Raw genomic sequence first — 23,755 nt, 5'->3', positions numbered from 1 at the left:
TAAGAGTATATATGATTACAAAAATGTACATACCAATGCTTATATAATTTCTAGGTAAAATAAAACCATGTTGTTGAAAGTTGCATTGCGTTTGCATTATCCTAAACTACTGGCATTTTGCGAGGTTTTCAAACAGTTCACAATTTATTTATTAATATTTAGATGTAGATTTTCATCTGCTTCATATTTTTGAATAATTTATTGAATAACCTCGACAAATATTCACCTACAGACAGACAGTTATCATAGATATAAATGAAATAAAGGGATATTAAGATCGTAAAATGTAATAAAATTACATAAAAAATTAGAGTCAAACAGATAACAGAACAACTCAGAACTAGAGTCAGTGTAAAATGTATCTTATTTTATTTTTTTCTCCCAAACATATTAAAGCTGTTCATAAAAAACAAATGTCAATAGGTCTTCGTTTCCTACCCAATCACTGTTTCACCAACATTAATCCTGCACAAAAACAAAAAAATGAGTTTAAAGAAAATGGGGATTAAAAAAAAACGTGACATTACATTTCAAAAATCCATATTTTTTTTCCGTAAAGAGGGGGAGAGTTGTCAGCAGCACATTTTGCTCTTCATTAGACTATTATATCTTTTTTTTTTGCGGGGGGGGGGGGGGGGGGTTAGGGGTGAAAGGTTAATTCATGTCATACTGATACAAAGAATAAACATCGAAAAGAAATCTAAGGATAATCAGTTCTTACGCAGATTTTTCACAAATAAACGAAAGTCTGTCATAACAAGGCAGGTCGCCCCAGTCTGCGTTCAGGGTTCGCTCCAGACAGAGGCAGTGCTCGTTATACCGGTAGTTGTTGGGCATTCCTGTATGCCAACCAGTGTAGGTCATAGCCGCGTGGGTGCTGAGCCACACCCATTCTCCCTCCACTAATATATCGCTGCCCCCGAGCCAAAAGTAGTCTACAATTCAACAGGTTTAACAAGATTGCAAGGATATTGCCATGTACAAAAAAGATAATATGAACATGACAACAGTAGTCATGTTGTATACTTTATTTGATAAAATGAAATATATCGGAAAGGACAATTATATCGTTCTCTTACGAAATTCAGTTTTAGAATAAAAATGGTGTTCCATGAATTTATCAATATAACATACCGCAAATGAATGAAAATTCTTAAAATTATAAATCAAATATATTGCGTGCGTGGATATTATTCTCTTGTTATGATTTTTAAGTGCTTAGTTTTCAAGTTTTGTATAGTTTTTGTATAGTTTGATCTTTTAAGACTTAGTGTTATAATATACACACTGTAAAATCGCATAGGCGTCGGAACCCGGGAAAGGGGGATAGGGGCCTTTTTTTTGCAAAGTTATATATTACCATAACCTAAAACATTTTTTTTTTACTTGTCAAGAATTTTGATAAGTCTACCCCCCCCCCCACCTTTCAATTTGCTTCCGACGCCACTGCATTGATATCTAAATCATATAAGAAATTAAGATTAAACACCATTCAGCTGTCTAGCTTTCTGCTTCAGAAAACTGTCTTCTGTGGATGTTTCCACTTCGGCTAATGTAGCCCCATACGTCTTACAATAGTTCTGCAATATTTTGTATGCGCAAGTTACTTATCTCGATGAAAACCATTCAATCACATGCATCATTCTGCTTAAAAAGAAGATGAAAATGTAACACATTAACAATATAAAGTATATCTTTTCAAATTACATGTTTAAATCAAAGTGTAAACCATATTTTTTTTAAACTCTGAATTCACGACATGGTTCTTCAGCACTCGGAAACTTTAAATAAAAATAACCCTTAAAAATACATGTTTCGACTAAGACAAAAATAGTTTGTATAGAGGTATAGAGCTTTACATGACCCCGTTAAATACGTGATGTGATTCAGTTGCTTGCACGAGTAGGGAGGAGGACAAACGAGACATTGCACTTGAATCAGACCTACATGTCTGTGTAAATAACTACATTACAATTTATTTCTCTAATCGTTTAGTTTTATTACTACTAAAACAAAGTAAAATTGTTCTTTTTTATGATTGATGAACGCCTTCAACGACTCTAAAGTTTTTAATTTTATGATGCAAAAGAACAGTATGGTTGAAACACAATCACTAAATCAACGAAACAAAAAAGATACGCAACGGAAAAAACACAATCACTAAATCAACGAAACAAAAAAGATACGCAACGGAAAAAACACAATCACTAAATCAACGAAACAAAAAAGATACGCAACGGAAAAAACACAATCACTAAATCAACGAAACAAAAAAGATATGCAACGGAAAAAACACAATCACTAAATCAACGAAACAAAAAAGATATGCAACGGAAAAAAACACAATCACTTAATCAACGAAACAAAAAAGATATGCAACGGAAAAAACACAATCACTAAATCAACGAAACAAAAAAGATATGCAACGGAAAAAACACAATCACTAAATCAACGAAACAAAAAAGATATGCAACGGAAAAAACACAATCACTAAATCAACGAAACAAAAAAGATACGCAATGGAAAAAACACAATCACTAAATCAACGAAACAAAAAAGATACGCAACGGAAAAAACACAATCACTAAATCAACGAAACAAAAAAGATACGCAACGGAAAAAACACAATCACTAAATCAACGAAACAAAAAAGATATGCAACGGAAAAAAACACAATCACTAAATCAACGAAACAAAAAAGATATGCAACGGAAAAAACACAATCACTAAATCAACGAAACAAAAAAAGATATGCAACGGAAAAAACACAATCACTAAATCAACGAAACAAAAAAGATATGCAACGGAAAAAACACAATCACTAAATCAACGAAACAAAAAAGATATGCAACGGAAAAAAACACAATCACAAAAACCCCCAAAAAACAAGGACAGGACAATGGTATGCAGCTACAAACGCCAAACACAACACAACAACAAAAAAACCCGGAACGTAACAATATTATTTCAACCACAAACATTACACAACAACAGAACAATAACATGCAACAATGAAAAAAAAAAGAAAAGAAACCAACAAAACAACCACAAACACAACAAAAGTACTATTCCTAGAATATAATGTTATACAGCGATATAAATAATATAAACAACATCGAATACAGCGAACAGAATATCAGTCGAATGGACAAATTGTACATCAATGATCAGCTCAAACAAACGCAATACAATATAATATTGGTATTCAACAAACTCAAACAAGAGCAGATTTGCATTGCACATACTAGGTGTAACAAAAATCAAAACTGCAGACAATTCCAGTGTTTTATCTACATGCAGCAATATGTATGGTTTTTACTACTGATTTACCAGAGCTTTTATCCACTCCAATTTGTAGCGAGTTTCAAACAGGTAGCATGAGTTTGAATGCTGGACCCATTTAGCCGGACAGTTGGCAGAGCTGGTCTGAAACACTATAAATACAATGTAATACCAACCCATGTACTAAGTAAGAGACAGTATTACAGTAATTCTGTCACCAACAAATGATTTTTCAGACGAAAATGATTTATTTGCCATTAAATAATTGAATATAAAATAAGATATTCGATACCTTTAATTAAACATGCACTAGAATGAAATTGAAGATAAAACACAATAAAATACAATATAAGACCGAACGGATAAAAAAAAACTTACCAAGAAACAGACTGAACAACACATTTACTATTGATAAAATCAGCATTTTATCTATATATGTTAGAAATGAATATTATCATGAATCAATGTCTAAATTACCGTAGAGACAATCATTTAAGATAAGAATGTTAATATAAGTTTGTATGGAAACAAAGAGGGAACATAATTTTTATGTTCATTGGCTTTCCTTCTTTCCGCGTCTCTTCTCAAAATATTTAGGACGCCGCCGCTGCTGACGAAGGAGCTCGGCATTCATATGTAATTATTCTCAATTATCTTTGTGCTGATATACATTTTGTGACACATACGTGTATAAAATACATCAGATTTACCGTAAAGAATTTTCTTCTGTTGCTACCGATCTTCCGGAAGTGACGCACAGTCAAGCTTTATTCAGGTTTGATAAATGTAATTGGTCAATCAATGTAAAATTCTCATTTTTATTACATGTACAAATAGTTTGTATATTCTGATTTGGTTTTAAGATCTAAAACAAAACGAAACAAGAGAGATACAATTTTATTTATATAAGTTTATCAAGTATACAAATTGACTGTTTGAGATGTAGATAATAGAGTTAATATTTTGAACGCTGCATTATAATGATAACAAGGAACTATCCCAATCCTTGATGGACTATATTTGACCTGTAGGTAAGAAAACAAGAAATGAGTCTATAACATATGTTAAGTATAAACATGTATCTACATGTTTCATTATAACGAAAAACTAAGTTCATCCACTTTTTGAGGTCAAACTTTATACATGTAATATGTCCCAAGATATCTTCGATTCAAAGTTTTTGCTTAATAACTCGATATCATAAATACCTCAGGGTTCAAACGATGTATCTACATGTTTCATTATAACGAAAAACTAAGTTCATCCACTTTTTGAGGTCAAACTTTATACATGTAATATGTCCCAAGATATCTTCGATTCAAAGTTTTTGCTTAATAACTCGATATCATAAATACCTCAGGGTTCAAACGATGTTCAATCAAAAGCTTAAAAAATTCCATGAATTTTCTTTTAAAACGTCCCCTCTAACTTATCAGGTTTTAAAACATGGCTCAATATGTCTACGGAGATTTTGCAGTACAGCAGATAATTAAAGTACCCGGATGACAGCAAAGAAAAAATGTGCGAGGTATTCTGAGTGACTTCCAACACATTTAACACTTACGCAGACGTTTCGCAAATGAAGCAATTTCTGTTAGCACAATTTGTGTCGGCCCAGTTCTGGTTGTTATTGTACATCATCATTGCGCAATGTTCGCCTCCATGGTAATTGTTGGGTTCTGTAGGGTGCCACCCAGTGTATGAAAAAGCTTCACCTGAGCCCACCCATACCCAAGATCCTTCACTCAGGATGTCGCTTCCTCCAAGCCAAATGTTGGCTGCAATAGATACGTACAGGTTAATATGTTGTTGCATGCATCTGTGTTGTTAGATACTACAGGTAGTATGCCGTTCTCTAAGAAAATAATACTATGATTACTTTTAAAGGAACGTAGTTTTATATGCACTGAGATAAATATATACGCAATGCATTAAAAAAAACCTTGTACAAAAAAAATAAATAAAACAAACAAACCACATGGTTGAAAATGTGTCTTCATACTGTTAGTGTTTATTTGAGATATATATATATATATATATATATATATATATATATATATATATATATATATATATATATATATATATATATATATATATATATATATATATATCTGCCTCTGCACTTAGTCTTCATCTTTTTACAAAGTAGAACATTAAATATCCTAACCTGTAGAATGTGATAGTTGTCTAAATCTCTGCCTAAGATAGTGATCTTCTGTTGCTGAATTCACCTCCACTAGCGTGGCACCAAGCATTTTGCAGTAACTCTACAACATGCACAACATACCAGTGTATTTGAAGAGCTCCCAGGGACAAAGAGTCATACTTTCTACAACTTTGAATCAAGTAAAGTACATGGATAGTTGTCATCATGTCTCATAATCAGCTGTATCATTTCAGATCTTGTCAAGAATGTATTCAACAAACTTTCTCTGTATATTACTATATAAATAAAGCTTTGCATCGCAACTGTGGCCCCGCTATTGATCGGGGGTTCGCAATTAAATTACACTACATGCAGTTTGTTTTCTCTAATACTAGTATATATTTGCATTTTCAGTGCAACTTTTCCAAAAACCATACGCATACTCTTTTCACAGTTTTATCTATTCCCTATCAAAAACAGTGTTGCCTTTTAAAAAAATCAATTCAACTCTATTCAAAGATGGATTTATTTTGCCAAGTTTGGTTGAAACTGGCTTCATGATTCTAGAAGGTGACGAGAATATATGAAAGGTTTAGAGGCAACAGCTGAATGAACGTATGCTGGACGATATGTGATAAGAATATAGCTCACAGGCTTACAACTCTAGTGAATACGTTACACTCATAAATGTTTATAATAGAGACCAATTTAAATTCGTAAATCAGTAAACTAAATAAATGTATTGCTATGTCTCCTTTACATTTTCTATTGTCAGACACACATAGTGAAACCAAATATGTATACCTGAGCATCAATCCATTCCAAGATGTACCGAAAGACAAACAGGTAACAGGATTGCGAATGGTGGTCCCAGTCGGCTGGACAGTTACCGGACACATTGTGAAAATCTGAAAACATACACGACAGAAATTGTTCCCTACAGCATGAAGGCAAAATCATTTTTATAGAGTTTGAATAACATAAATCAATTTCATGGTAGGTAAAATATAATTGAATAATTATATATAAATATCTCAAATTTTTAATGTATACTGGTAGGATTTTAAAATTTTAATATGGAAAGTTCACAAACAATTCTTTTACAATTTACATCTCAAAAGAGACTATGAATTATGGCCATGAATTTATTGCTTGTTTAATATACATGCAGGAAATAATTTCCAATTATTGAGTATCGTACTGAACATTGTGGAATATATATATATATATATATATATATATATATATATATATATATATATATATATATATATATATATATATATAGTTTAATACCTCGTTCCTCAGTTAGGTTGCATCAAGTTATTTTTTAAAAGAACTATGTCATTGCTATTTAGGAACAAAAATACAGGTAAAGGAAGGTAATGGGTGTGCGTGGGGACAGCGTTCATTAATCAGATCACAGGGGATTTGATTTGACCCTTCCTACTTTCCATACTTATATGAAATACTTGCATGAAAGTGTATCAAATTCCTGAATTTTGAATATTACATGTACATATCGCCGAAATTTATATAAATTCAGTGAAACTTTAGATATCTATATAACGAAGGGCTTTATGATAGATTTGATCACGCCCCGACCAAAATTATCACCTCATAATATTCAAAGAATGATTCCTTATTACTTATATTTATATAATTTTTAGCCATCGTACGATTAAATACTTAAATAAAAATAAACAAACCCCACTGGCGCCTCATTTTGGCGTCATATGTATTATGGGTTATATAGTTCAAAATCGATACGCAGTGTTATCACAGCCAAAGACACTGGAAAATGTAAATATTTATTAATACTTCCACATAAAACTTGTTATAGTTTATTCAAATTAGACGATATAATAACCTGTGACACAATGATGAAAAAATAGAGCAGTTGCAACGGTTTTCCGTATCTAAGATGCAGAGAGTGAGAATCCGAATTCTTACCCAAGATTAAGAAAAACAAAGTCGCCAGGAATAAAAATCTTGGCACGCTAGTTTTTATGTTTATATTCATGTCTTCAGAAATTCTTCTGACAATACATATGTATCTAACACTGATAAGAATTCTACGAGACAGAGGGAGGACCATGGTCATGTTATCTAACTATACGTGTTTGCGCTGTTTTCATAATATACATACCTGCATGATTTGTAGTAATTTTTTTTCTATCCATACACTTTTGTCAGAATTGTTAAGTAAAATTTAGATTTTCTAGAACCCAATTTGATTAAACAATTTTAAAATGTATTGATTTAAAGAATTATAAGACGTGGCATAAGGACAGAGATATGGGTTTAAGATATCACCAGGATGTATTATAAATTATATATAAATCAGAAATATCATTGCTTTGATTCCTTTCCTTTTTTGTTGGTAAAATCTATACAGGGTATCTTTAAAAGACGATGAACAGAGTTCTTGTTCTAAATTTTTACATTGTCATTTGATATATTTTTAATTCTGAAGTAACTTGACAGTACAATCATAGTGTAAAAGAACGTAAAAACCTTAACATTTTGAGGAGGGTCATTTTATTTGTCTTTCATGTTCCCTTATCAAAATAAAATGTAACTTTATATATCCTGTTTTTACACACAAACGTCTTCTTTAAAGCCAATATGAAATCTGCGACATATTTGCATAGTTAAAGTATTAGTACATTCATTTATCTAGTACGTATGTATTTGTTTGACTCAGATTTATATCTCTAAAAAGAATTTTGTACCAACAGTCACATATACCGATATTTATCTGCTTAATAAATTGAGATACATTGAATACAAGTAGCATGCAATAAACAAGTAATAAACATGTATAAATATTCATTTGTATTTTGATGTAGGGTGTGTACTTGTTTTATCTTAATAAAAATCATTACTCATAAATTTCATTATTTATTTTATTGAATACAAAAATAGTATTATTTCATAAATCCATCTCATGCACAGTTTTACCATAGTCAGACTTTATCCAATTATGCTATCTGGACGAGCAGGTTGGCTGTTATGAAAATAAAAAATAATAATTGACACATGTTTTTCTTTTAAATTGTACTGTAACTTAACAGTTTAATGTATGAATATCCGCTGAGACCTATTTAGTGATTTGCCATACCGGTAGTATGGATATTTGTTTTGAAATACGTTCTTGTCCGAACCATTCTATTAAAAATCATTTCAGTTTCTTATTACATTACTAGTGTTTTAACAGACAGTGCATACAAAGTATTTTGTCTTCAAACAAAACATTACTCGGAGTTATTCATTAATTTTTATTTTATTGAACTTAGAACTATCAATAATTCATGAAATCATCTCAAGTTTGGTTCTACCATAGCCAGACTTCTTATCCAATTAAGTTTCCTTGGCCAGTAGCATCACTGTTATGAAAATAAAACAATAATGATAAAGACATTTTTTGTTATTTAAATTATATATTATTAGATTGATGTATGAAATTCCTTTGAGACACATTATGATTCTGTGGATTTGAAGTGTACTTCTATCCTATTAAATAACCCTATTAAAAAATCAATCAATTTTTCTAAGATAATAGCTATAAACAGACAGACTTTCAAAGTAGTTTGTTTTTAAATGAGGAACTGTCTGTCTGTACATGGCAAAATTTTAAACGATATCTATCAGTTTTATCCATTATTATTATGACTTATGGTTTTAAGTTTCAAATACACATTAAAAATACAGCTCAAGACCGAGGACTACGATGCTAATGTAAGTATTTAATGTAAGTAAAAAAAAATTCATTATATAAAAGTTTGAGGAAGACACAGAAACAATATTTTGAAATGTAATTTACGAATGTATCCCTGTATATGTTGCTACATACATTTTTTAAAGCGTCGATCTATATTTATAGTTAAAATATTTGGGAAAAGACCTACATATTGAAAAAACCTAAAGATCTTTCACGATCTTTAGACGAAATCATTTTTTTTAGGAGTTTTAGGTATTTAACTTTCACAAAAATAAGTATTAAAAATCATACACGTGTTTTTCACAAATAAACCAATGAAGGTATGAGCAAGGCGAGTCGTTCCAGTGGTAGTGTGCACTGGTTTTGATATCCAGGCAATCCTGATTAAGGAAATCGTCGGGTTCTCCAGATGCCCAGTCTGTGAAGGTGACTAAGTTGTGGCTTGTCATCCACTCCCACTCCCCTTCTACCAACATGTCACTTCCACCGATCCAAAAAGACCCAGATGCTGTTCCTATTGGGGGTATAGTATGATTTTTAAAAGTAGGTTTATTTGCTTTACATTGAAATCAATCCTTTTTCGAGGATTCTCCAGTATATAATGTGATGTCAACTGGAATCTTAGAAATATAAATATGATTTTAAACAGAAAATAGGTGTTGCAGGTACATGGATTTTGACGACAATCGCGAGCACTCACTGTTGAACACGCTTCAGATATATTACGGTAGTAATATTATAACACAAACATGTAAGTATGCCTGACCTGCCATTTTTCTGCTTTCCTGTCTGATAAATTCGTTTTCTTCTGACGTTTCTATTTCTGCCAGTTGGGCGTCATAAGAGGACTTGCAAAAGCTCTACAACAAATGATAAATTCAAGTTAAAAAAAACTTAAAATGGGTGCTTTCTTTGCTACCTTACATCTGTTCATGGTGTATCAGTTTATAATTTATTTGCATTCTACTGTGTTTCTTCATTAATTTTTTGCGATTTTTAAATGCCTCTAAATGCAACAGCCTAATCACTGCGTATGAATTTACATATTTTGATTTACATAAATAGTTCCCAAACACTGATTTCCATGTTATCGGTTTATAATATATTTCATACTTGTTGTTAAAACACCATGGTTTGATAATTATTTAACAATAAAGTTGATTCTGTTTTAAAAGCAAATATTGAAGAGTTATTTTTTTTCAAGATTTATATTTTTCAAGGCTCATTTTAACAGTCTTTGATAACCACTTAAAACCGGTTTTTTACATTTCAGGAGAAAATTAAGTTTGTAATATGATTGGTCCTAAATATTCCAGAAACCGAACTATAAATACATGATTCCCTAAATATTTTACCATCGCTCCAGTCCATTGCATGGGGTTGCTAGTAAGGAAAAGGTAACACGAGTCTTGATGGCGAATCCAATGTCTTGGGCAGTCTGTAGAAATACTAGAACTCGCTGAAAATATGTAAATCATGAGATATTTATTTGGTTTTGCTACATAATTTAATAAAGATTCACATCATAATCATCTTACAATGACATTTTATCGATGCAATTTTTTATGTGATGATAGATGTGCAATTGAGATATCCTCATTACCGAGCTTTATTCTGATTCATACAAAGTCGTTTCCTATATCAAAACAAACAAAATCATAACTTTAATCATAATAAAAGAACTTTGTAATGTTTTTCTCGACGAGTAAGATGGAAATCGCTTATTTTACAACTCATCAGAAAAAATACAAAGTTTTCGAATGTTTATTTTCATCAACCTAACCTCAAAGAAATCATTTTGATTTTCACTGTTCTGCTCTGCCTCTATTGTTTGAAAACACTGATTCAATAAATATTTTTGATTTGAAATACAGTTGTAATCAATTGTATATAACTAAACGAACGCAAGATTCCATAATCTTAAAACTCTTACCATGATACAAGAAAATCAATGAAAAGTATGACAAACATTTCTGCATGACTATCTTTCATTTGTAACCAATATGCGAATGAGATAAGAAATGTCATATCGAAGATAAGCGGTGTAATGTAATAAACATCAGGCCTGAAGACAATAAACTGATAATCAAATTACATAAAAACTTAAATTTTGACTTATTAACATTGATTGACTATAAATAGATTAAGGTCGTCCTTTTTGTAAAATTATTATAGGAAGGAACTATTCCTTTCAGTCATCTGAAATGAGACTGAAAGGTAACTGAATGAGAAAGCCGTTCATTCACCATTTCAGACCATCCAGTCATCATCTAGCTCTCAAGTGTATGAATAATGCCATCTCTCACAAATGAATTAAATTTGATTATTAAAGAAGTTCAAAGTTAAACCAAATTGCGATTTGGACTAATTTATCATAAAATTAATGGTCTTTGGGTCTGGATAAAGTGTTACAGTCATTAATTCGAAAATGTTAACAGATTAAACTGAATGTAAGCTTTAAGGTTAGGGATTAACAAAATCTATGAAAGCAATGATAAAATTTAAACACATCTTAAACTGTTTCACTAGAACAAAGAGCAAGCAAAACACTTTTAAAATTTTTTTTTAGCAATCTTTCAAATGCATATGTACAAAACAATTACTTTACAAACCTGACGTGGTTGCCAGTTTTGGACGAGATGATGGCAGAGGGGCTACAAGGTAATGAAGTATATACTTAAGAATGCTAAAAGAGAGTACTGAATGCAACGTACGAATTTGCATGTCAAAGTATAAGACACGTCACTGGCATAAATTACTGAACAGGCATAATACGTCAAACTGAGCCAGGAATACCTTTTTATAATCAAAGCATTAATTTATTTGCATGAAATTTTAAGCTATTATTTAGACGAGATTTTAAAAAATCAATAATATTGGCAATGTTTATGATACAAAAACGCAAAGAATCACATCGCAAATGTTAAAGCAGTAATGTCAAAATCCGATTTAGTAGCTGATTAAACGCATACATCTTTTATGTCTCGTTCAGAAAAAAGCAAAAAAAAAGACACATATAGAAATTTTGCAGACACGCCAAAAGATGGTGATCAGAAAAACACAAACTGTATCAACTTGTGTGAGTTTTACCTGCTGTATTGCGCACTGAGAGAGAGAGAGAGAGAGAGAGAGAGAGAGAGAGAGAGAGAGCTGTCACAGTTATAGTGGCTTCTTGCACATCTCATGTACTTGGTCGTCATTGTTGTTTTCAGTGCGGATTTTGCACTTTTGTTCCACCAATTTTTGCACTCATTTTTATTCGAATTTTGTGAAAGTCACTTTACAGAAAAGGTAAATTTGAACCCCTAAATTAGCGTACTACCTAGTTATTGTTTATATGAGCTGCATACTTTACGTTTTTCAGAGAGAAAACTATCAACAGTTCTAATTTAATTTCTGTGATAAACAAAAACCCTTCCTTCGGCCATGCTATTTTAAATTCCTTACTTACGTACTCGTGGTTGTTGCTGCCTGAGGAGTGGTTATCTAAAGAAATATGATGTCCGTTAAGGTGTCTAGTAAAATTAATGAACTATTATCGATGTTTTAAAAAACTAAACTTTAATTTATTTAGCATCTGACTTATTTTAAAAAATATATTGTTTCTGGGGGTCAATACGACGAGTTATCGAAAGTCGAGGTGAATATAGTTATCTTTAAGGATACTGTATACAGGGTTATTTTCGCCCGGTGTAATTTTTGCCCTTCTACACTTGCAAACAGTTTCGCCCTGTCTTTAATTAGCACAAACAGATTTGTGTTTGAAGAAATATAATTTGAAGCATTGCATTTACCCAGTTTTAATTCCGCCCGCTGACAAACAAGGGCGAAAGGGGCGAAAAAACGGGGGCGAATATTTCCCTGAATACAATAGCTAAATCATTGTAATGATCGAAAGATTGTCTTATTGTATGATAAAGTGACAAAGTTGATAAGACTTTTAAAATAAGTGTTATCAAATGAGGGGAATTTCATCGTCTTTATTTAGTTTTCAAGTTAAAGTTATGACCGTAAAAAGTAGGAGACGAACTTTTTGTTGGACGACAACAAAAAAATGATAACCATCAGATGTATTATAGAAGTTCCAGGTCCAGTTTAGTCCAATGTAAAAATAAATCAAATGTTATATTGACCTTGTAAGTCACGTGCAGGTGAATATAACATTTCCACGTTTCCAGAATGTTAGTTACGAGCCGATCAGACTTTGTTTTATTCTGAATTAAATGTCGTTTATCACTCTTTTTAAAGAATATAACTACATACACCTAAATGTAAATCTGACCTTATTAATGGTACAGAGGCATTTGTTGTCAACACAATCAATATTATCTACAGGACAGTGGATGGTGAAGAACAAGATCAGGACATTGGTGTTATGTTGGTTACAGTCTAACCTAGAGGCACAGGTTGAGTCTAAAAGCAAAGTTCTACATTTAAATTTCATATAAAACAAACCAATTTTTGAAATCTGCAAATATATTTCGTACTGAAGGAATGAATTTCAAAGACAATCATCTTGTGTGCAATCAGATAAAATGTTGACATTATATTTTAGATTTTGCATATATTGTTAACATCAATTAATTCACATGAAATTAATATATACATAATATACATGTAAATGTAAATTGAATGAGGTTAAAAGGAATGCACTAACTTATAGAAGATCGTTTTCCAACTGCGTTCTGGAGTGAACTTTCCGAAGCATTGATGAGGGTTCCACCAACGAACGAACAAAAGACTATGAAAATGAAACACAACATACTTGCTGGGACGTCCAGATTTGTCTATGACACATGAAGCATTAGATAAGGTGCAGTCAAACTAGAATTATGGTGTCAGCCACTGCACAAAATACTTTGATGGCGTCTGTGGTTGAATATTGTTGTTTCCTTTTTTTTTAAATATTTGTTTTGATTTTTAATGATTGAATATGTTATTTTCATTATTTCCAACTGATTTTAACTGCATTAACAAGTGCAAACGTGTAGGAATTCACAGGTAGTTTAATAACCTTTGTTATGGTTCAAACACTTCGAGCACCTTGATAACCTACATTTTCAAATTCTCAAGCAATGTTACTACATATTGCCTCCTCACCGTCATCATGTTGTGAAATATGTTTGTTGATGTAAAACAATAAATTGCTTCCATAACAAATACGCAAAAATTACACAATGCCTTCACAATTTTCATTTTTTTTTTTAGATATTTCTTGAAAATTGATTTTGAGCGCAATTCAACTCTTTTTATAATTCATTGCCGGACAAGAGTTAGAATTTTCATATCAACTTTTAGAATTTCGTATTTCAAAGTTTGTCGTTCCTTCGTGGTTATGAAACCTTAATGCTTGTGAGGCAGTAAATTTTACCTTAAACACAGTAAAAAAAAACTTGCTGCTCATTCTTAATACAAACTTTATGATTCATATTTTTTCAGAAAGAAAAAAATTAATGGATTTCTCAAAATAGTTTTTTTTGATGAGCTTAACCTTTTCTTTAGCCCTATTTTTATTATTCTTCACATACGTGTTTGTGGAGTTCGCTGCCAGATGAGTTCTTATCTAAAAATGATGTTATTTATTAAGAATAACATACTATCTGATTTTGTTTTTAAAAAAAAGGGGGATGCATGTAATATCTTATTTTTCATTTCAAATGACCTGGGCGGGCCGGAGGGGGAGGGGTTAGTGGTGGTGTTAACTTAGCACCAGTTCTATAGTTTTTGTTTTATTAGCAAAGTGCATGTTACGAACGACATGTAGTAAAAAGCTTTGGTTAGGATACTAGTATCCCAATAATAAATAAATAATAAAAACAGAGAAGTAATATCGACAGTCAGCGACTGTCGGAGTAGTAATTAATACAGGCCTGTGTGTGAGCTTGTTGTACTCAAGTGACCGTTAAGGCACGTAGGCCTCTAAGACTTGCTTATTGTGATATGGTATCATTTTCTGCGTATGTTTTTTAATTTATTTTATTTGTTTATTTTTTTTTACACCAAATAAATATGTCAGAAAAAATACCAATATTCTCGAAAAGTGACGACCTTTTGTCATATCAATAATGACACACTTTAATCCATAAAATATACATTGATTATTGAAATCTTTTCGAGTAATTTTATTTTATATTAATTTTATATATTTACATTCGAAATATTTTTTGCTTGCAAAGAAGGTTGAAAGCTACTGCAGTCATAACATTGTAACACACAGGGTACTCAGAGGTTAAAATGACGAGTTTTATTATCAACATCCGTACATATGTCAACTTTGATCTGAATTTGTTAATGACAACGATGTAAAAGACTTTCTGAAAGGAATTATTTTGAGTTAAGTGTATAGGTAGTTTAATATTAAACTTAAGTAGCTTTAAGGAAGGCATACAAAGAAAAAATAGCATAAACGACATCTGCAATCTATAGACTGAGAAATACGACGAAATAGGGATTCATTTTCGTTTAAGACATTTCAACGTATGAAGAAGGGACTATTTTCTTGTGAATTTTTATCAGCAATTAAAACGATAGTTGACGAAATGAAATAAAACACTGCTTGAAATTTTAACAGAATCTTTAATTAATTTACAAACTAAGCAGCATATTAAACCACAACATCCTTTTATAAGTATTCAAGATAAATAAATACAAGGTGTCGTTTCTGCTTTCCATCTTCACCCAACCAAAAATCCTGAGGCAGGAGAGTTCCTGTGAATAAAAAAAGAGAACTTGTAAATGTTAAACGACATAAACCACCATTACGTAAACTGTATCAAACGTCGACATCATGCAGCAATGAAATTGCTTTTGCATATGCATATACTATTATAAAATTGCTTGTCTGACAAAATTGACGAAAAATAATCAAACAGCAATTCTGATAACTTAAAAAATGTTGATTGACCATAAGGAAAATGATTTTAAGAATATTTGAAAAGCATATTCATTTATAATGTTTTGTTCCAGGTATCACCCAAGGTAATGACTAATCTCATAGTGATAACTATATTTAATTATTTATATAATAATATTTTTATTATTATTCATTTACTTTAAATCAAGCTAGGTGGTATTCATAAATCAATCATACTTACGCGTCTTTTTCACAAATAAACGGATTACGAGTAGTGCAACTCTCATCATTCCAGAAAAACTGCGCAAGGTAATATAAGCATAGACAGTGCTCTGCTCCATAACTATTGCTGGGAGATCCCCGCGCCCAGTTAGTGTAGTTGATTGGAGTGTTGCTGTTCATCCACTTCCATTTACCCTCCGCCATCACATCGCTACCGCCAATCCAAAACGACCCTCTACCGGCTTATTCAACAACATGATATGATTTTTTTTTAATTAAATGTAGATGTATCGAACGAATAATAGGGCAACTTTGATTGAAATCATTATTGGAAGGTGATAATTTTTTATACTAGGTTGAAAATATTACTTAATAAAGAGCAGTTGTAAGTGTTTCTTTTATTCAAATGATCTTGTTTTACTGGGTGTGTTAAGTGTGTTTCATGAGGAGCATACCTCCGTAAATGTTTGCTTCATGACGCAGAAACGTTTCTTCGACGGCAGTTTCCACTTCTGCCAGTTTGGCATCAAACGTCTCACAAAAGGTCTAAAAGAAAATAACAACAAATCCTCACATAGAGTTTAACATCGCCACAACACCCCCCCCCCCCACAAATGAAAGTAACCCCCCCCCTCTAAAAAAATGATTTACAACGAAAACGATTACTGGATGCAACTTGAGAATATTGAAACATAATGAAAACAACAAAGTGTCTTATTAGTTCGGTAGTAGTATTAAAAAGTAGAAACTAGGGATATCAGTTTTACTTTAGCTTAGTCGATTAATCGTGGGCTTTACTCGACCGATAGTCGAGGAATCGTATATTGTGTACATTGATTTGAATTCATGTGTCCTTTTCAAACCAAATAATGCTACTGTAACATGAATCTTATACTTATTATAATACAATGTATGTATTAAGGTCAAGATCTAGTAAATGATTCCAGCGTGTCTTTTTGGTGCTAGAACCGTTATGACGTCATAATTGATTTGAAGAGTCTTTCCTGTACATTACGGCTTTAAAGAAATTATTTCGAAAAGTATACGGTTTTTTGGCATTTTATATTAATTCGTGGGAAAAGTACTCCCGGTACCTATATTGAATTTGACACCATTTTAAAGAGGAAGTTAAGAGCTTTTTTAATGTCGATTACGGAGAGACTGTAGGCATTCTATATATATTTCATTAATCAAAAATGGACAAAACTCCGAGATTTGTTACTTTAATCCTTCATATTTCAAAGAAAATGGTTGTTTAAAACAAGATTTTTCATTGTGTTTACCAAACATTGGGTAAATCACTTACTCACGCCCGTATCTGACATCACAGATGCAAGATGAAACATAATTTTTATGATAACATGCGACTTTATTATATTGAGATGCGATTTATTTGTGTGAACATGCAAGATAAAAACAAATTAGATTCATGGTATTAGTTATTAACTCAAAGCGTTGTTTCATATGAAGTAAATTTTAGTTATTGATCAGGTTCCGGGGAATCGATTTAAATCGAGTGAATGAGTAAATAAAAAAATAAAAAAAGTTAAGATTTAATGTAAATTTGAATCTAATAGCAAATTTACCGCGATATAACAAAATTTGATGAAGTTAAATCTATTGATACATTTATTTACAAACTTTTGCAGGGTTGTTTTCTATATCAAGTTTGTTTCGATTTCAAAACTAAATGCAGGATTAGGTAAAATTTCACAATATTAGTAGCTTCCCTATTAAACGCAAGAAACTAATATCTATGTAAAATCGCGAGAAGCTCATTTCATTTTTTCAGACAGGTATTAACTAAATAAAACTAGGATAACTTCGTTCGCGAATTCATATTCTCGCGACTTGATGTACAATGGTTGAATCGCGGAGTTATGTACTCGCATAAACTAAAGAATCTACAATAATTCAACAAAAAGCTAACCATTGCGTCGATCCATTCCATGATATATCGCGTTATGAACAAGTAACATGAGTCCGCATGACGTACCCAGTTGTCGGGACATTCCGCAGATACACATAATATTTCTGCAAGAGTGAAATCAAACCACTTACATTGCACTTGGATTATATAGTATTTCCATTATTGCCTGATTCATACATGTATGTAATTCTAGATCTTAATAATTAAGAATTCTCCAAAGACCAAATTAACTTTTAAATACGTCTTAATAGATCTTATTTATCATTTCACAAATTAATGTTGCATAAATAATATATTGAGTATCTTTACAGACTATGTTTTAAACCTTACCGAAGACCGTACATATGAGCAGATAAGAAATCTTCATGACAACAAACAGGTTCACTGTGAGACTAATAGATAATTAGGTTGCCAGGACAGTGTTGATAAGACTCTCTATCCAAAGGTAGTCACAAAGTCACTGTGTATTCGAAGACTGATTGGTACCATGAAATTATATAAAATATTAAAAATCAGTTCCTGGTTCAAAAAATTATTTGAATATAATTGCTACACTGATCTAATTTTTGCAAAAAAATACTGATCTTAAAGCAAGCTTAAGACATTTCTAATTTCAGAATACCTTTAAAAATCGTGGTTCATGATAAGATTGGTGTAATTGCAAAAAAGAAAATTAAACTTTAGAAATTAAAAAAAGGAAAAGTTAATAACAAAAAGATTGGCACCAACCAACTGTCATCTGTAGATTGTGATTGGCTCTTTTTTGATTTATACCATTCCCTAAAGCATGTATAATTCATTCAAAAATTGTGAAGAAGAGTGATCAATAACAATTTTTTCTTCAAAATTTATCAAATCATCTTCGATATTTTTTTTATATAACACTAGGCCTACTACTGATAAGATTCAATGTCATCTTCCACTGCCTTCTCAATTCAATAGATTTATTGTAAAATTGCACTGTTACTCTTACTTTTGCACTTTTCAATTCTATTTTTTTAAAAAATAAGTGTTCAATCCCGATGTTTTAAGAATTGAAATTAATACTTTTGTCTATTTGTTTTTTGCCATCATTTAACTAAATGTGGTTTACCCTAGGTTAGTACTGAAGTGATGTTTCAGTTTTGTGAATGTTATATATTCCAAATGTTTTATAAGTTTTTCCTGTCATAAAGAAATAAGCCGAGCTAAAAAAAAATATATTACTTTTCTCCATTAATATAAAATCCACCACAAAAAATGTTGGTTTTAAAAGTTTTGGTTCTTCTATTTCAAATGAGTCGTTTTTAGATGCAAAATTTGTCCACCTTATGTAGTATCATTTAATAGTTGTTATAACCAAACGAGCAGATGAAAGCCGAAAAGCAATAGGAAACTTAATGGGTTGAGAAATTTTCAAATACTAACTACATGTGTCTCCAAATTGTGTTAAAATTAAAGAAATATAGAATGTTTTGTCTTTTATTCAATAAACATCAATGTGATAATAGATTGTCGTGTTCAGCACAGCATTATCCAACCAACATTCCTATGGCCGGAGAGCTCCTACAAATACGAATAAAATGAAATGAATTTATGTATATTTTAGGTACATCTGTAGTATAATCTCTCTAGTCCTTGGTCCCCTATTGTGCGTTTTGTGTAGATATTAATTTTCCATATTTGTGAATGATAGGGGCCATGATTGCATTTAGCACCACATGTATTATCACTGTATTAACATGTTCATGAATGACCGCCTGCTTTGTATAAATCTTTTCATTTACTAAATAGATGGCATATTCATTTTTTATGCATGTGCGAAAAGGCAAGCTCAGCTGGCAAGATTTTAAAAGCAAAGGAAAATAAATAAAATGATTTAAGATGTTAATCAAAAAATGAAATGAATTAAAATGTTAATCGAGTTACGATAGCAAACGCGTAACAAAAGTGGTGACATAGATCTAAAAAGAAATATTTTTATGGGTTTTTTCATATTCGTAAAACTTACGGTTAATTGCGTCCGAGTTTTTTGTTTTAATACTTACAAAATTAGAATCCCTATTAACTAAATAACTAGTGGTGCATTATAAAAAGAAAAAATAATTGAATATCAAAAGAACCATCAAAAGTCATGTAGCTTAATAAATCATCAGCAGTGAATACTCTTTCCAATTTTGACCAATGATCTTGCGTGTAGCATTGAAGATGACACAGATATTAAAATGTTACATATTTACGTCTCTTTTTCACAAATGAATGGAAGAACAGTTTTGCATCGTTCATCATTCCAGTGATAGTCGGTGTAGAACAACAGGCTCATGCAATGTTCTCCTCCAAATTCATTGCTTGGTTCTCCATGGGCCCAGTTAGTGTAGTGGAGTGGAGTGTGGCTCGTCATCCACATCCATTTACCTTCCGAAATCAAATCGTTACCGCCGATCCAAAACGATTCCTTATAGGCTTAATCGAAAACAACAACACAATATTATATTTTGTTGATAAATAAATTTTTATTTCAAGTAATGCAGCATTAACAGTTTGAAAATAAAAAAAAAAGATAAATTTTGATGACACTCCCAAAAATCAAATTGACAAAAAAAAATTCAAATTAAATGAAACAAAAGACTTATATCAAGTTTATAACTTCTGGAATTTCGAAGGTAATAATACCCGAGACTGCTTTATTAATTGATTATCCGTATTGAAAAAATTGCAGTAATATCATTTCAAGATTTTCCATCCAACAATGATTAATTTAAATGATTTTTTTTTTAATTTTTCGTTGGGAAACTTTATTAATATAGTATAACCATTAAGCAAAAAAAAATCTGAATCATCTCGAATATTAAGATTTCACTGTAACCTTCGATTTTTGAACCAAAGTCTAAGGATATAATTTAATGCTATAGAAAGTATGCAATTTCAATTTGATGTATATGATCCACGAGCCAAGGTTTATTTCACCTAAATATTGCAATACACTTTCATCTTTTTAAATTATTTTAGTCAACTTATTGATTATGAATGTCATATTTTTGGGTACACGTATAACGATAATTAATGCATAAAAAGATACAAATATACACTACTTTTTATTTGTAATAAACATAAAGTTCGATACACTAGTACTGTAGGTTTTTAAAAAATACGTTCGAAATTTTAAAGAGATTGTGTGCACATTTAAAATGGAATTATGAGTATGTTTTATACTGAACATACCTCCGTAGACGCGTGCTTCATGACGGATAAACGTGTCCTCGGGATGGGTTTCTACCTCTGCGAGTTTGGCATCGAAAGTCTTACAGAAGGTCTTCACAATAAAAACAACAAAAAGCACTGGGAGATAAACGCCATCAACATGAACAATTAACAGCAGTAACAAAACAAACGGAAAGACGACAACAAGTTTTAAAGACGGGGATACAGAAAAGGTCTAATTATTCGAGAAACTCACAGGAAGTCTATCAATGGATTGAAAACGCTTTGATTGTATAAAATTGTGCCATGTAGTACAGGGAATTAAAAAGCATATTAGCTTTGCGTCACCAGCGAAAATTGTTATAGAATGTTATTTTAAACTATTCTGACATCTAGATTGTAGCTGGCATTTTTTTTATTCTATTGATGATAATTAAGACGTCAACTAAACGACACTGGGTATATAGTTTGTCCATGACCATTTATTTTCACATTTAAAAACTACTCGATGATTAATTTATATTAATGTCAATAAACTTGATGGACATTGGTTTCGATCTTGAATCTTCGTCTTTCCATATCTTAATCGGGTTGTAAAACCTTGGACTTTCATCACAAATATGAAATACCCTAACTCCAAACATATTGTTTAGAACTTCTCTACACCATCATGGTGAATATTCAGAGTAGTGACAACCAACGCACCATTGCTTCAATCCATTGCATTGGGTATCGAGTCATGAACAAGTAACATGAGTCTTCAAAACGTATCCAGTTGTCCGGACAATCCGCAGATATACCAGATGTCCCTAAAAGTTAAACGAGCTCATTCTTCATAAAATTAAATGTCATACTCGGTGCTATTTTTGATAATTTTTGCGGTATCATCCCAGTTGCTAAAATTGAAGTTTAATCTTATATCCATCGATTCTAACTTTTTGAAGGATAAAATCATTGAACGTGCATTTTGAAATCAAAACAAAAACATTTGCATCTGCAGAAAAAAAAAGTTACACTGGGTCTTCAAATCTTTACCAATTAAAAGGAAAAAATACTAATAATAGCACCATTTATTTTGCTATAATTATTATGCCCAAAAAGTTTTCCAGAGAAATTTGGATGCACAAAATGTTCAGAGAATCAGTTGATTGTATATTTTAAAACTATACTTAATAGACCTTTTTGTCTTTAAACATATGGTTTAAAGACAAAATTGTTCATATGCTTGTTTGTTGCAGTAGTACTGACCATCATGTATATAATCTGACTACTTTTTAAAACAAACACTGAAACTTACCAAAAACGAGATAAATAAACAGATAAAAGTGTTTCTTCATTATACAGCTGGCACGCTCACCGGATATTGAACGTTATAGAAACTAGTGCAGCTGTGTAGATGATAAGAAATAAAGCCAGAGTCAAACGTTAATGCACACGTTTTATAGAAGGACGACTGACCTATTTTTGTGCTAACAATTACGCAACAAGAAGAATTCGAGAGATACACGAAAAATATCAATCATGAAGTCACAACCACAAAATGCTTGTAGCACCGTACGTAGCTGAAGAACGTGATGAATGAATGTACTAATTGGCCTCTCTGCATGCAGTGTGAATTTTTTTTTTTTGTTATTTTATGTATAAATATAACCGTTATGACTTGTCTTTGATTATGATCTGGTAGTCACTCACTCTTTTTTTGAAAATGTACAGCATAATATTTTTACCTTTTTGTGAATGTATTTGCATCTTTGAAAGCTTTTTTGATGGGGGTTTTTAAAATGTAATTTTGTATAATTTGTATTTTTATGTTGTCAGTTTTGTTGTGAAAATGTGATGATACTTCACATATTTATCTAGCAGTTGCACTTTGCATTTGATTATGAACCCGATCCAAACTTAAGGGTATTTCTAATTAGAAACAGAGATCTAGAGCATCGGAATATCCTGAACTATGCTAACGATTGCCAACCAATATCTGATAGTCTAATCGGTCGTCATTATCATTCGGGAATGGTCATCATACATACATGTATTCGCTTACAATTGTAATCAAATCTTTTCCAAAAGTACAAGCTTTATAACTTAACTATACGATCAAAAATGACTTGGTGAACATGAGTAAAGATGAAAGTAACGTTTGGGTGTTTATCATGATGGAAAAATAATAAGAGTTACCCTTCTTTCAATCATTATTTTTTCTAAAACGTCACAATTTCATACTAAAATGATAGAATTGACATCATAAATGTATATGATAATAATTTTTATGTATATGTCCAAGTTCAGTTTAACTACTTGTTCCTCAACTCAGCTCCAAAGTAAACACAAAATGGTTCGATTTTGCGATTTTGAATTAACTCAAGAAAAAATCCGTTTGAACTGAAATGGAGAAGGATACGGCTAAAGATGCAC

General features: G+C 31.4%; 1 protein-coding gene across 1 annotated transcript; it reads right to left on the bottom strand.

Annotated features, from left to right (window-relative positions):
• Positions 1–121: 121 nt before the first annotated feature.
• On the bottom strand, positions 122–22,787 carry LOC128182039 (C-type mannose receptor 2-like). The gene is made up of 20 exons (XM_052850641.1): positions 22,638–22,787; positions 22,046–22,149; positions 21,362–21,452; positions 20,409–20,602; positions 16,686–16,776; positions 16,335–16,472; positions 13,813–13,896; positions 13,438–13,568; positions 12,603–12,687; positions 10,511–10,614; positions 9,922–10,015; positions 9,514–9,669; positions 6,236–6,339; positions 5,453–5,552; positions 4,847–5,060; positions 3,993–4,047; positions 3,331–3,426; positions 1,490–1,568; positions 722–935; positions 122–465 (listed from the first exon to the last, which is right to left on the bottom strand). Exons 1-20 carry the CDS (start codon positions 22,675–22,677, stop codon positions 435–437), a joined length of 2,205 nt encoding a protein of 734 aa, XP_052706601.1. The 5' UTR covers positions 22,678–22,787; the 3' UTR covers positions 122–434.
• Between the last annotated feature and the right edge of the window lie 968 nt (positions 22,788–23,755).

Source organism: Crassostrea angulata, chromosome 4, assembly GCF_025612915.1.
Source record: "Crassostrea angulata isolate pt1a10 chromosome 4, ASM2561291v2, whole genome shotgun sequence".
NCBI classification, from domain to species: domain Eukaryota; kingdom Metazoa; phylum Mollusca; class Bivalvia; order Ostreida; family Ostreidae; genus Magallana; species Magallana angulata.
The sequence above is the reverse complement of the archived record's forward strand: the minus strand, read 5'-3'. Positions and strand labels throughout refer to the sequence as shown.